Source organism: Rhinatrema bivittatum, chromosome 7 (genome assembly GCF_901001135.1).
Source record: "Rhinatrema bivittatum chromosome 7, aRhiBiv1.1, whole genome shotgun sequence".
Classification (NCBI taxonomy): domain Eukaryota; kingdom Metazoa; phylum Chordata; class Amphibia; order Gymnophiona; family Rhinatrematidae; genus Rhinatrema; species Rhinatrema bivittatum.
In genome coordinates, this window is record NC_042621.1 from 106620825 (window position 1) to 106635958 (window position 15134).

A 15134-nucleotide genomic window follows, 5' to 3' on the forward strand; every position below is an offset into this window, starting at 1 on the left:
TAGAGTTAGATGCCTCTACCCTGGGGGAAGGTGCTGTCCTCAGCCAATATACTCCATATGGGGTATTTTGTCCATGTTCCTTCTTTTCTAAGAAATTCTCTCCAGCTGAACGCAAATACAGAATTGTAGTTCGAGAGCTCTTGGCCATTAAACTAGCTCTCAAGGGATGGTGCCATCTACTCGAAGGAGCTCAACACTGTGTTGCAATATATAGGGACCACAAGAACCTTGAACACCTACATCAAGCTCAGCAGCTTAATGCAAGATATGCCCATTGGTCTTTGTCCTTTTTTTGCTTCGATTTTTAATTATAGTATTGCCCAGCACTCAAGAAGCAACAGGCAGATGCCCTTTCTTGCTCCTTCCAGACCAAGGACATCCCAGATCCCGCTAAGATACACCTGACCACTATGGTACCCGTCCCCCCAGGGAAGACGGTCATACCTTCCAGATTGCATGAGAAGGTGTTGAAATCATGATTCCCGTGTCACGGGTCACCCTGGGTGGGTATGAACCTTTGAATTGCTTCAGTGACACTAGTGGTGGCCCAAAATTAAGCAAGACAACAAGGCCTATGTTGACTCATGTCCCACTTGCGCACAGCAAAAAATGCTGCATGTTCAATCCTGGGGGCTGTTACAGCCATTGCCAGCCCCCAGGGAACCCTGGACACACTTGTCCATGGACTTTATCATGGACCTTCCTATCTCCAATGGCACCACCATGATTGGGTGGTGATTGATCGATTTTCAAAGATGGCACACTTTGTCCCATTACTAGGCCTTCCTTCCGCACCAGAATTAGCATGTCTCTTCACTCTTCACGCCTTCCACCCACATGGCCTACCCAAGCATATACTATCAGATAGAGAAATTCAGATCACTGTGAGGTTCTGGCGTACTCTTTGGAAAACGTTTGGTATAATGCTCGACTAGACTACAGCCTACCACCTACAAGGCAATGGACAAGCAGACATACCAATCATACTCTCAAAACTTTTCTCCACTCCTACATCAATGAGCACCAAGATAACTGAGGTACCCTCTTACCATGGGCCGAGTTCTCACATAATAATCACACCAGTGCTGTCACCGGCTCTTCGCCCTTCCAGCTGGTCTATTGGAAACAACCTCTACCTCCGCTACCACTGCCTGTGACAGTGCCCTCTCCAGTGGCTCAATTCTCCTTTTAGGAACTGCGTGAACTATGGGAACGGATCAATCAGTTGACTGAGAGAGCTGCTGCTTGACTCAAGAAAACAGCAGATACCCGAAGAATGCCAGCTCCTCAGTTCAAAGTGAGAGAAAAGGCTTGGTTGAATACCTGGTACTTACATCTACGACTTCCTTCTATGCACCTGGCCCCACATTTTATTGGACCATTCCCTGTGCTTTGACAAGTGGGCCCTGTCACATACTAGCTAAGGCTACCAACTATGCTAAAGGTCCATAACGTGTTTCCCATTTCTTTGCTTAATCCAGTGGTGCTTTCATGACCCTCCAGAGTCACACCTGTACCTCAGGAAGTCGCTGCTGACAGAAACAATATTTATGAAGTCCAAGAAATCCTGGACTCCCACTGGAGAGGAAAAAGGCTGAGTACCTAATCCCATGGAAAAACTATGGTCCAGAAGAAAATTCTTGGAAGCTATTCGCCAACATACTGGACAACAACCTTTTGAAGAGCTTTCATCACTGGTACCCCCAGGGAGGAGGCTTAAGAGGGAGATAATGTTACATTTGGTGGTCCACAGGCTGCTCCCCCGAACGGCTGCACTCATATCCCTGGCCGGTTCCCACTGGCTTCTGATGCAGCCCTACACTGGCAGCCTTCCATGCAGTGAGATGCTGCCCTCCAACAAGGCAAGATGCTGCTGGCACAATATGCAGGATGACGCTGTCCTCAACCAGCCATAGTTCCCCTTAGGCCTGTGCGCTCGACGTCATTCTATTTAAAGGGCCTGCAATGGAAAAAGCCCCAAAATGCTTCTGATGACCTCACACAGCTAAAGGGCCCTCCTGTCCTTCCCTCACTGCTCCAGCAACAGGTTCAATTACTTCTTGTTGAGTGTGCTGCTTCCAGTATTTCTGTCTTCGTTCCAGCCTTGTCTTCAACTCTCATCTAGCTGTCTTTGGTTTGTCTTCTGTCTTCACTCTAGCCTGTTCCATCCACGTTGCCCACCTGTTCTTGTTCTTGCCTGCCTACCCAGCTTATCTGTCCCTCTTCTCCTCTCTCGGTCAGATATCTGGTTTTGACCTCGGCCTGGACCCTGGATACGACTGACCACTGCTTGTCTCTGACCATTGTTTAGACCTCAGATACTGCCTGTCTATGACCCTAACTGCTGCCTATCTATGACCCTAACTAACCTCAGACCTTCTCTTCTGCCATCAGCAGAGATCCCACCTAAGTCCTGCCAGCCCCGGCACCCAAAGACTCAACCTGAGGGGAAAGTGGACTGGTATAGGTGAAGGTCCTAACTGGTCTCTGCTCCGCCTGGGTCTGCCTGATGGTAAGAACCTCCATGTAGGTAGGGTCAATCCTACCTGGACCCAAGGGTCCACAGACACAACACAGAAACATGTAAACAAAACTGAACTGGAAACACAAAAAGCCAGAATCTGTATGTAGTGCAACAAAGGAAAAACAGAAACATCACCAGTCCTCATAAAACATCAGATAATAAAATAAAAAAAATATAAAGCTTCAATCATAATAGTAAAATCATAATAATAAAAAGAAATATTTCAAAACATCTGATGAATAGAAAAGCATCCAATAATTAAAAACTCATATACAATTTTTTCCAAATGGTAATAAAATATTTCAAAATAGCAGACATATCAAATAACATCCAAAAATTAAAACTAATAAGGATTAATAAATATCTTGCTATCCATACCTGGGATCTTTTGATTTTCAGATGCCCTGATATTGTCATGGATTAGCGGGGTGGGGGGAGGGGGACAGGTTTGCTGCACCAAAACTTTCTCTCTCTCTCTAATACACACATGCTCATCCCTTTGAGGGATCCACTTCTTCAATCTTGTCTTTTCACCAGAAGGGATTAGCTAATTTCTCAGTTAATGACCATAGAGTGAAATGTCTTGGTTGCATCAGGTTTTGTTTGTGGTGGTAATTTGTAAACCAAAACAAACAATTGCCTTTGGTTGTCTTAGCTTTGTCTTAGGATACTGAAAAACAGAAAACAGCACCAGACCCCCTATAGGGGGAGTGAAGTCAGCATAGAGTTTTTTTTCCTCTGTCTCCATCTTCTGGCAGTGGGACATAACTCCCTTGCCTGGACTGGTAGGGTCTGGCAGAATACAAATTAAGGAAATTAACAGGTAAGTTTAAATTTCACCATACAGCAACTGGTCTTTAGTTCCATATACTGCTCTTTTGTTACCCTTTTATTCTGTCTTCCCACTGTTATTTGAGTCAATGTGATCATATATTCTATCTGCATCCATTACAGTGAACAGCTTGTAGACTGGTAAGCTATTGGCCAATAATTTGGGGGGATGTTATTTGACTCTCCCTTTGGAAGGCGTCTTCTTCCTATTATTAGCTATTGTGGTGTTAATTCTAGTTGTCTGATCAACATATTTTTGAAGGAGTGATGTTACATGTCTGAACCAAAAGTTGGATGATCCATCAGGGCCAGGGCACTTTCAATTTGAGCTCTTTTCAACCTGGCTTCCAGCTCTTTTGCTGTAAATTCAGCCCATTCCATCATTTTGATGTTTGAATTTCCCATGCTCTCCTGAATGTGAGCAACCATTATGCTTCTCTGTTGAGTTCTACAGGATCTTCATTTAATTTCTCCCAAACTGTTTTGTTTCGTCTTTTATTGATGGTGTTTTAACAGCATTAATTCTTTGCAATCCCCTATAGAATGGGTTTGGTTGTCTCTTTTATTTTGGTGACTCTCTTTTTTATTCTCTTCATATTTCCATAGCTTTTGTACTTATGCTGTTATTTTCAATTTGTTATTGGAGTATAAGAGTTTAAGGTCTTCTTCTGTTAGTACAATATATCTGAGCTTGATGTTTTGTATTTTTCTCATTAGTGTCCATAATCCTTTGAGGTGTGCATCTAACTGTGACACCTCTGCACACAGCAATTTAAGTTTTTCTTGTATCAATTTTTCCAAGTAGGAGTCATTAACTTTTTCCTGTTCCTCTTTTTTTTTTAATTTGTTTTATTGAGAACAGTATATCACAAGATTAATAAACAAAATACACTGAAATTTGACTCATTATCTAACAAGGTCAGCAACATAAAATATGGCACGATAACAATTTAGGTAATAATAAACAAGGCACATTTACAAAGCACCCAATCAAAAACACCCTCAGCCCAGGACCCGACCCCCTTCCCCCATAGTCTCCCACTCCACACTCACCCTCCTCCTGCCCCGCAACCCCAACTGTCAATTCTTTAACTCCCCAGGTAGTAGTTCTTCAACCCACTTTTCTATTTTCTAGTACTCAAGGACACTTGAATTTTGTCTTTCCATATTGCTGTCTTTCCATTTGGTACGCATCCAAAACCTCTAGGAGCAAACATTTTTTTTCCAGTGTGCAGCAATTTCATATGTTCTTATCTAGCAGCTATTAGAATTTTAGTTATTCCTTAATAGGATCATTAAACAAAAGGAATTTTGGATTCCATTCATCATTTGCTTGAACCAATCCTGAGTAGTTTTCTGAATTATCTTCTAAAAGGCAGTAATAGCAGCACATGTACCCAGCATTCCACACCATCTCCAATGTGCTTATATATATTTTATTCAACAATAAGGAGTATGATACCATCAATAACAAACTTTATATGAGTTCTCCAACAACTTAGCTGACACAGAGGTTCTAGCCATTTTTGACTGTATGTTGCCCTAATTGTCTTCCTCTAAGACACAGTTTAGGTATTTTTCATATGCAACTTCATGTTTTAAGTTTCCCCTGAGGCTGAGATGTAAGCAATTTATACACACTGTTTCTTAGAAAAGATTTATTACTGAAGCTTTTATGACATTCACAACATTTAAATCATTTCTGTCCATTGTGTATAATTTCATGCATTCAGACTGAAACATTTATCATATTCAGGTCATTTAATTGGTTTATATCCCTTGTGGGTTATTTCATGGCGCTGCATGTGGATTTTCTGAATGAAACTTTTATCACATTCAGAACATTTAAATGGTTTCTCTCCCGTATGCATTCTTTCATGAATTCTTAGTTCAGATTTACGCTTGAAGCTTTTATCACATTCAGAACATGTAAATGGTTTCTCTCCCCTGTGTATCATTTCATGCACTCGCAGGCTCCCTTTCTGGCTGAAACATTTATCACATTCAGCACATTTAAATGGTTTATCTCCCTTGTGGGTTAGCTCATGGCGCTGCATATGACTTTTCCGACCAAAGCATTTATCACATTCAGAACATTTAAATACTTTTTCTCTGATGGATAATAGTTCATGTTTTCTTAGATCAGATTTATTACTGCAGCTTTTATCACATTCAGAACATTTGAATGGTGTGTGAAAATTTTGAAGACTTGTAAGCTGTGATTTAAATGGAAAACATTTTTCACAAGCAGTACATTTGAAAAGTTTGTTGGTTCGGTGAAATGTTTTATGCTTTGTGAGGTCTGACTTCCTATTAAACTTTCCTTTACCTGCAGTACACTGAACAGTTCTTCCTTTTGAGTGAATTTTTACATGTCTTTCCAGCACAGCTTGATAGATAAAGCATTTTTCACACTGAGTACATTGTAATGGTTTCTTTTGTATGTGAATATTTCTAGGTACTGTAAATGTTCGTTTATGGCCTCTTTTCTCACCTTTATTACCTATATTTTTTTTCTCCCTACTCTGATAGTCCTGGATGCATGTGCGATTTGACTTCTCCATAAACTTGTTCCCATATTCAATCTTTTCTTGGTGCCCAACAGAATGTGAGTTTGTAGAGAGGTTTTCCCAAGTATCAGCATTTTTAAATGATCTCTCCTCTTCATTGAGTATCTGAGTTTGTTCAAGCTTTGGACATGGGGAGTAATTTCTCTCTTGTTCACGAGATGTGTTGGGTGTTTCTCTGTCTTGGATTTTTTCTTTCACCCTGAGTGGTGTTACTCTGCTGCTAACCCTTTCACAGTCAGCTGAAGGATGGGGGCAATCTCTGAAGCGGTCTCTCTGTTTCCATTCCTCCCTCTGCTGTCCATCGCACCTTCTCTGCCTCTCGCTATTGTTCCTAAAGCCATCATCTGTTGGATAAAAATGAGAGTATGATCATTCATTTTACAGCTATGGAGAAGGCTCTATATGGGGAAATATCTCCCACTGATTATTTAAAGACATTTGCTTGGCTAAGGTTCCATTTAACACATAACAGGAAGTGATGCTGCTTGTAGACAGTTATAGACAGGCAACAGCACGTGAACAGAGGGAAACAGACCCATGTCTGATCTGCTCCTGCTGGTTCTGTGCATTTCATCCTTACCACCGGTGCCTGCAGCGATTCCCTTTCCTCACTCAGATTCCAGTCACTAACCAAAAACTCTGCTCACTCATTCTGGACCTGGGTCCCTGAACCTCAGAGCTGTCAGCTTAAAGCGACTGAATGCTAATGATATATTAATAAAAATGTAACTCAGAGCTAGTAAAAATATTTTGCCTCTGACGGAAAAGATTTAAATGCTCCATAGCCAGTATTTTAATATAAAGGAATGTTTTGCTCACTGTCCTTGTGGTCAGTATCCTCCTCTCCTGCCTCTAGCTGGTCGCCGACATGAAGCTCTTCTAGTTTCAGGATCTCTACTGTGGGATCAGGATTGTAACCTAGGCAGTCTGCAAGAAAGATGGGAAAATATTTTAGCCTTTACAGAGTCCTGGATACTGACTTAAGAAAAGCAGCACCTGGGGGGAAAAGAAACGATGGGAATTCTGTGAACTCTGAAAATGTAAACATCTTGGTGGAAGAAGTTAATGACCCTCTGTCAGAGGCATAGCTAAGCCTGTGGCCAATGTGGCCTCAGCCATATGTGCTACTGCCCTAGAGATAGTCTAATGCTGTGCCAGCCCACCTGTCCAGAAATCACTGGGATGAGGCATGGGAGGAGAGAGCAGCAGTTCTGTGCATCACACTTCTAAGGGCATCATTTATATTCCACCTTTCAGCCACTTCAAAGCAGAATACATTCAGGTACTGTAGGTATTTCCCTGTCTCCACAGGGCTCATAATCCGTGTGTACTTGAGGCAATGGAGAATGAAGTAACTTGCCCAAGGTCACACGGAGTGGCAATGGGATTTGATCCCTGGTTTCCTGGGTTTATAGTCTGCTGCTCTTATCACCAAACCGCTCCTCAACATCAGACTGTTGCCCTGGCCCTAAATGTAACATAGACCACGGGCATGAAAAAACCTCTGTCGCTGCCCCCTCCCCCCAATGTTCTAGCCCATGTCAGGCTGAAGAATCTTTGGCAGCCACTGCTAGATTCAAAAACAGCAGTTCAGCTATTAGTGCTTTCCCTCCCTACAGGCTAGCACAAGCCAGAAGCGTGTAGCTGATGCCTTTCCCCTCTCTCCTGCATCGTTCATAGCCTAAGAAGCTGTTTGAACCATGCAGGACTCTCTAGAAATCTAAGGTGTATCATTAATACAAACAGCTTCCTTCTGTGAATCATGTGGGAGGGAGGGAAAGGAGCCGACTCTGCTCTTCCTCGCATTTGTGCTGGGTCACAGGGAGGAAGGGGTAAGATGCAACACCTGGATTATCTGGGGGAAGAATGGGACCTGGGGGATTTGATCAGGGAGAGCATGGGAACTGGGAAATTAGCGGTGGGGGTGAATAGGGGTGGGTGTGGGCAGCATGGATTGGGGATGGGTGTGTTTGTGGAGAAAGCAAAAGAGATGGGGAGTGAGTGACGACTGGAGGATTAGGTGAGCTAAGACTGAGATCAGAAGTGGCAAAAATGGGAATTGGAGGGATTAGTGTCGGCAACAACTGGGACATGGGTGGATGGGTACTGGGGGATTTAGTGGGGAATGCAGTACCTGGAGCACTGAGATAAGGAGTGGGGATTGCAAAACTGGGTGGAAGGGTATTTGCAGGGACTGGGAGATTAGAGGTGGGTATATAGGAAGAACAAGAATCAGGAGGTCGGTGGTGACCGAGTGGGTGAATGGGGACTGGGTTAAAATGGGATTGGTGGAACTGAGGTACAAGTCTGGCAGGCGTGAAACTGGAAACGGGCATTATGAGTGAGGATTTGTGGGAAAGGGAGCTGATAGGATGTGGGAGATGTGATATGCAGCCAGGAAAGAATAGTGATGGGGTGAGAGATGGGGCTGAAGGGACGAGAAAGAGCAAGAGATGGTGTGAAAAGAGGACATGAGAAGCAGTGGAAAGGGATGGTGTGAGAAAGGGTGGATAAGGGAGGTTTGGGGGAACAGAGAAGACATGGGAAGGAGGGCAGTGGATAAAAGACAGAAGAAAAGTACTGGAGACAGGGAGAGTGAAAAACAGGGATGAAGCATGAGCTTCTATGGGAATGAGAGGAAGATGGGGGCTGTGAAGGGTGCAAAAGACAGGGCGAAACAGGAAGCTGGGGAAGGAATGAGAACAGAGTGGGACTAGGATAACTGGAGAAGAGATGGGAGAGAGAGTAAGATGGGCTGGGCATGAGGTGAGAGTGGAAGACAGTGGTAGGTAAATGAAAGATGAGAATAGGGGGACTGTGGACTTGAAGGAACAATGGAGGTAAGACGAGTAGAGATGCCTCTACAGTTGGATGGGGAGAGGTGAGAAAGTGCAAGACAAAAAGATGTGTAGAATGACAAGAAGAAAAAGATAAAGAGATGGGGATACTTGAAAGGGGATCATTGGGAAAAGTGAGAGAGGCAGATTGGAGAAAGAGTCAGCTTGGGAATAATGGGACTGCCAGAAAGTAGACAGCAGTTTGGGGTTAAAGACTAGGAAGCCAGATAGCTGGAGATCAGTAAAGAGGAAATGGAGAACTGAGAGGAGCGAATAGATGGTAGAACTGGATAACTGCGGTAGGAAGACCTGGAAGGAGAGGAGGGGTGACACGAAAGAAAAAGATTAAAGTCAGAGACAGAAGTTGGGAGGAAGGGAAGAAAACAGAAATGGAAAGGAGGCCTTGAAAAAGGAGTTTGAAGAAAATGGAGAAAATTAAGCCAGCATCTGGGAAATCAGGGCCAGCAATTCATCTCTATGATAAAAATCGCAACATAGTCCTATAATGGTTCTAATCCCGGATGAATTTCACCATCCTCTAGAGAGTCAGGATCTGCCTCATCATCTGTGCCCACCAGATTCCTGTCAGAGACACCTGCCACATGAGGAGCACCTCGGCGCTTAAACGCAGTACCAGAAGAGGGAGAGGCCACCACCTGAGGAACTGAGCTGACAGGATTGGGCGAAACTGAGAACTGTGCCTGAATCCCCGAAACATTCTACCCAAGAAACAGCAGCAGGATCCATGCCAAAAACAGGAGGCGCTTGAGCGGTGCTCACTGAGCCGCCGACCTCTGATGGAACCAGACAAAGATGTTCCAATATCAGGCATTTCTCCCAACACATCTTTACCCATAACATCATCAGCCTCAAAACAGCACTGGCACAAGTTAGAGGGCACGCCAGGCTGAGACACCCAAATATGAGAGGCAGTGCACAAGGCAAGGCGCTTATGCTTCTTAGCTATAGGTACCATTATAATTTATTTTTTTTATGTTGAATCTTTTTATTGTTTCAAAGAACCACATATCACTGGATCATTGGTAGACTCTTTCCAATATCCAGTTCAAGCAGTAAGTTACAGTAATACCGATGCCCCACACAACTCCCATTCCCTTACATCCCCTTTACCCATGTAGATCATAGCAGTAAGAGATCTATCAACAGTAAAGATCAAACATTCAGGAGAATCATAGATCATTCAAGATTAAACTTCGCGCTCATGAGGACAATGATTGTATACATGGGTCCCATATATGCAGAAAGCCCTTCTTTTTCTTCCAGACATCGGTTTTTTCTATGCATTTTTCAAACATACAAAGCTGATGCACTTGATTCTTCCAGAGCTTAATCGTAGAAGGTTCTGTCACAAGCCAACACTCTAAGATACATTTCTTTGCTATTAACAATATTTTGCGTATCCATACTCTCTGATAAGAATCCACAAACTAAACATTTGGAAAAACATTAAAAAGAAGTATTTTAGCAGTAAACGGTAATACAACACCTGTGGATGCATCAACATATAATACTATGTGGCGCCAATATGAGGCGATCTTAGGACAACTCCAAAATAGTGTCCCAAAGTCCCTGCTGTTTTGTCACACTTCTTACATCGGTCTGTAATCGGACAGGTGCACAATAAATGCCCTATGTTGGGAGCTATATCGCATCAGAAATTTGTATTGCAATTCATTTTTTTTAATATGCGTCTAAAATTTAGGTGGCCAGGAGCTGGGCATCCAAGAGCCAGGCAGTGCTCAACTTAAGCACATACAAAAAGTAGAACTAAATTTTTGTACAGGATAAGCGTGCGTCCAAGCCTGGACGACTCAACTAAGCATCCAAAAGTTGGACGCATACCAGGACACACCACTCAAAAGACGTCCTATAGAGGGCAGCCAATCACATATGCAAAAAGTGCACAAAAACACAGACGTGGCCGACCACACGGCACGCTGTGAAATAGTATCGAAGCAGGGCCTAGCCACAAGAGGCTGCTCAACCCTTCTGGGTAGGATGAATGTCGGAACGGTTCGCCAAGCTCAGAGAACTTCACTGTCTCTGTAAGATCTCTCTCTCTGAGCTCAGCCCTTCCCAGCTGAGTAAAGAGACAGTCTCCGGCTGTGGGAGGAGAGGGTATATGCCATCACTGCTACACTTGGCTTCCTGCACCCGCTGTCCTTAAGTTGTACAAATCAGCTAAGTCCACACTGGCTGAAAAACCAGCTACCGGACCAAGGAACACATCTAAAGGATCATGGAAATCACCTCAGGAATTCTCAACTGGGGGAGGGACCATTTGGTATCACCGCAGGAATTCTCCTAAATTCTCCTTTTCTAAAATCTGAAGCAATCCCCAGTAGGGGATGCACGTCCATCACCTGCTGGAGGAGGAGAATACTGGCAGGCTGATGTCACTGCAGGGGAATATATACTGTGATGTCAGTTTGCTCTGTCTCCACGTGCTGGTAGAGATGCATAACCCACTGGTTCTGGATTCATCTGTCTGGATGCTATGAAACTGAAATTTAAACTAATCCATCACGCATATTTCGACGATGTAAAATGGTTTAAGTTGAAACTCATCTCATCTCCATTATGTGCTAAATATGCAAGAGGACCTGGCATGTTACTTCATTGTTTTGTGTGCTGTCCCAGCTGAATGTCTTCTGGGATAAGACGTTGCAGGCTGTTCAGATGTGCACCAGGTGAAAACCGCTTTGAACTGGTAAAATTATTCTGCTTGGGAAATTGCCTCAGTCTTTCAAACACCGGACGGATGTTGCTAAATTCATATACCTGGCTATGACGCTAGCATGTAAATGCATTCTGATATACTGGGTGACATTTGATCAATGGCAGGAAAAAATGATTTTGGCTATGCAAGCGGAGTAGATGGACATCAGGTTTGCTAAGCACTCGGCGACGACCTGTTATGTGGAAATCTGGAACCACTTCTCTGATCAACTGAAATCAGAGACGCAAAACCACCTTCTGGCTCTGGGCTACTCCACCAATTGGACTCATAATCAGGTTCTAAATAACAAAGTGAAGCCAACTTTCTAAGTGTTGATAAATGTGCAATTATTTTGTATATTTAATCTTATACCTGCTGGCTCCCGGCTGATCCTTCACCACAAGGGATGAAGTAGGATATTGAACAGAATGTGTAAGCGTGAGCGTGTGAGTGAGTGTGAATGTATTAAGAGTGCATGGTATGGATGTGGTCTGCAAGGTGGGTGGTTTGTTGAAAGGGTTTTGTAGTATTTGTTTAACAATAAGAAAAATGATTGCCTCTTTTTTTGCAGTAATTATATATGATATTTTTTAATATTGTTGTATGCCACTTTTGCAATAAAAAGTATTTTGAAAAAAGGAAAGAAAAAGAAGACTGGGAGAAAATGGATGAGGTGGAACAGTGGGCCAAATTAAAAGGAGCTATTACAAAGGCAACAAATCTATATGTCAGAAAAGTAAACAAAAGTAAGAGGAAAAATGAACCAATCTGGTTCTCAAAGGAGTGACTGAAAAATAAAGGCAAAAAGAACAGCGTTCAAGAAATATAAAGGATCCCAAAAAGGAAGAATACCTGATGAAACTGAGGGAGACGAAGAAAGAAATCAGGAAAGCAAAAAGTCAAGTGGAAGAAAGGATTGCCAAAGAGGTAACGCGAGGTGACAAAATATTTTTCAGATATATCAGAGAAAAAAGGAAGGCCCGAAGTAGTATAGTGAAATTCAAAGGTGAGAAGGAGCAAGGTGCAGAGAGAGACAAAGAAATGGCAGAAATATTAAATACTTCAGTTCGATATTCACTAAAGAAGACCACAGAGAAAAATCATTGCTAGTTGACAAGACCATAGATGGGAATGGGGTAGACGCAACTCCACTTACAGAAGACAATGTATGAGAAGAGCTGGCAAAACTGAAAGTGGACAAGGCCATGGGGCCGGATGAGGTACATCTCAGTATACTAAGGGGACTCAGAGATGTGCTGGTGGGTCCGCTAAAAGACCTGTTCACTAGATCCCTGGAGTAGTGCTGCAAGATTGGAGAAGAGCCACTGGGAGAAAAAGACTCAAAAAATAGAAAAAATGAACTGAGATGTGAGAAAGAGAAAATCAGCGATGTGAAGACCCGCTCCCCCCCCCCGACGTCATGACGACCAGCCAGCGGCGACCCGATTAACGGCGCTATTCCACCAGGCGCTGATACAGAGGGGCAGCCCACTACCATCGGGCACTTCAAGAAAACTACATCTTGGGAGAAAAAGACCCAAAAAAATAGAAAAAATGAACTGAGATGTGAGAAAGAGAAAATCAGCGATGTGAAGACCCGCCCCCCCCCCCCCCCGACGTCATGACGACCAGCCAGTGGCGACCCGATTAACGGCGCTATTACACCAGGCGTCGCACGACGAAGGGGTACGACAAAGGGGTTTTCCCCTTTGTGCTCCCCTTCGTGCTAACCTTTGTGCTCCTTCTAATATAATTGTATTTATGTTTTTGTTAATAATTTAACTTTTATTAATGTTGTTTAGCTTTTTGCTTTGTTTAAGATTATTTCGTTATTGACGTTTAAATGTATTAGACTAAGGAATTTTACTTCCTGCGTATTCTGTTTCATTGTAAATCGGTTTGATATGCATTCTATGCAGGAAAATCGGTATAAAAAAACTATAAATAAATAAATAAATAAATAAATTGAGGTCCCTCTTCACAAGAGTGTTAGCAGAGAGGAGGCTGGAAATTACAGACTGGTTAGCCTCACCACAGTGGTGGGAAAATAAATGGAGACTCTGCTGAAGGAAAGGATAGAGAACTATCTACAATCCAATGGGTTGCCAAACCCGAGCAGCATGGATTCACCAGGGGAAGGTCCTGTCAGACAAATTATATTGACTTTTTTGATCAGGTGACTAGAAAATTGGATCAAGGAAGAGCACTCAATGTCATTTACTTGTATTTTAACAAAGCTTTTGATATGGTCCTGCATAGGAGGCTCATTAATAAAATAAGAAGCTTGGATTGGACAACAAACTGGTTGACTGACAGAAAACAGCATCTAATGGTAAATGTAACCTACTCTGAATAGAGAATGGTATTAAGTGGAGTGCCACAAGGATTGGTTTTGGGATCTGTTCAATCTCTTTGTCAACGACATAGAGGAATGAAAAGTGATTTAAGAAAGCCTGAAGAGTGGTAGAAGATTTGGCAGCTGGGATTCAATGCCAAGAAGTGCAGAGTCATACATCTGGGGTGTGGTAATCCAAAAGAGCTGTATGTGATTGGGGGGGGGGGGGTGAAAGACTAATGTGTATGGACTAGGAGAGGGACCTTGGGGTAACAGTGTCTGAAGATCTGAGGGCAGAGAAGCAATGTGACAAGGCGATAGCTAAAGCCTGAAGAATGCTAGGCTGCATAAAGAGAGGAATAACCAGTAAAATAAAGGAGGTGATAATGCACTTGTACCTGTCTTTGAAGAGGCCTCACCTGGAATACTGTTCAATTCTGGAGTCCGTATCTCAAAAAGGATGAAGACAGGACAGAGGCGGTCAGAAAAGGGCGACCAAAATTGTTTGGGATTTGTATCGGATGACTTATGAGAGGTTGAAGGATCTAAATATGTACACCCTGGAAGAGAGGAGGTGCAGAAGAGATATGATACAGACGTTCAGATACTTAAAGGGTTTTAATGATGCAGGAACTTCAAACCTTTTCCGTTGGAAAGGAAACTGTAGAACTAGGGGTCACGAGATGAACTCCGGAGGGGGGGGCAGACTCAGAACCAATATCAGGAAATATTTCTTCACGGAGAGGGTGGTGGATGCCTGGATTGTCCTTCTGGAAGAGGTGGTGAGGTCAAAATCAGTAAACAAATTCAAAAGGGCATGGGATATTCAATGTGGATCCCTAAATGAAGAAAAGGGTGCATGGGAGTAATCTGCATAGAGCGGCCATTACTACCCCTAATAGAAAGCATGGGAAGTACAACCCTTAACCAATTAGCCTTGATGTTTTTGACACAACTACAACATTGCTTTCTGCTTTGACGGCAGGGGCAAAAAGGGGAACTGAATTCAGATAATACCTATGCTGGGCCCCGACTTTTACGGTCTGGAGTACTGATATGCAGACATTAGGGAATAAGCACAGGACTGCTTCTACAGCTAAGTCCAAAAGCAGAGCACATTCAAGCGACATTGTGTGAATTACCGTGAAGGCTGCTTGCCCCATAAAAATGCTGCTAGCACTAATTTTGTTATAGGTTTGACAGTTGCTAGGTTTTGATTGTAAATATTACTATCCTTAACATAAGGCTTGGGGGTAACCTGCACGGAGGGGCAGTTACTACCCTAAGAAACTTGTTG

At 43.1% G+C, this 15134-nt stretch overlaps 2 protein-coding genes across 4 annotated transcripts in view; one reads left to right on the plus strand and one right to left on the minus strand.

The window, feature by feature from the left end:
- Window positions 1-15134, plus strand: part of LOC115095349 (fibulin-7-like) — a 158593-nt gene that overhangs the window by 50465 nt on the left and 92994 nt on the right. The gene's annotated exons all lie outside the window — the stretch shown is intronic.
- Window positions 4421-15134, minus strand: part of LOC115095347 (zinc finger protein 33A-like) — a 30463-nt gene continuing 19749 nt past the window's right edge. For both annotated transcript variants that reach the window (XM_029608888.1, XM_029608887.1), the window contains 2 exons: window positions 6745-6852; window positions 4421-6269 (listed from right to left, as the gene is read on the minus strand). In XM_029608888.1, the coding sequence (XP_029464748.1) occupies window positions 5113-6269; window positions 6745-6852 (1265 nt within the window). In that variant the 3' untranslated portion in view covers window positions 4421-5112. The remainder of the gene's footprint in view (window positions 6270-6744; window positions 6853-15134) is intronic.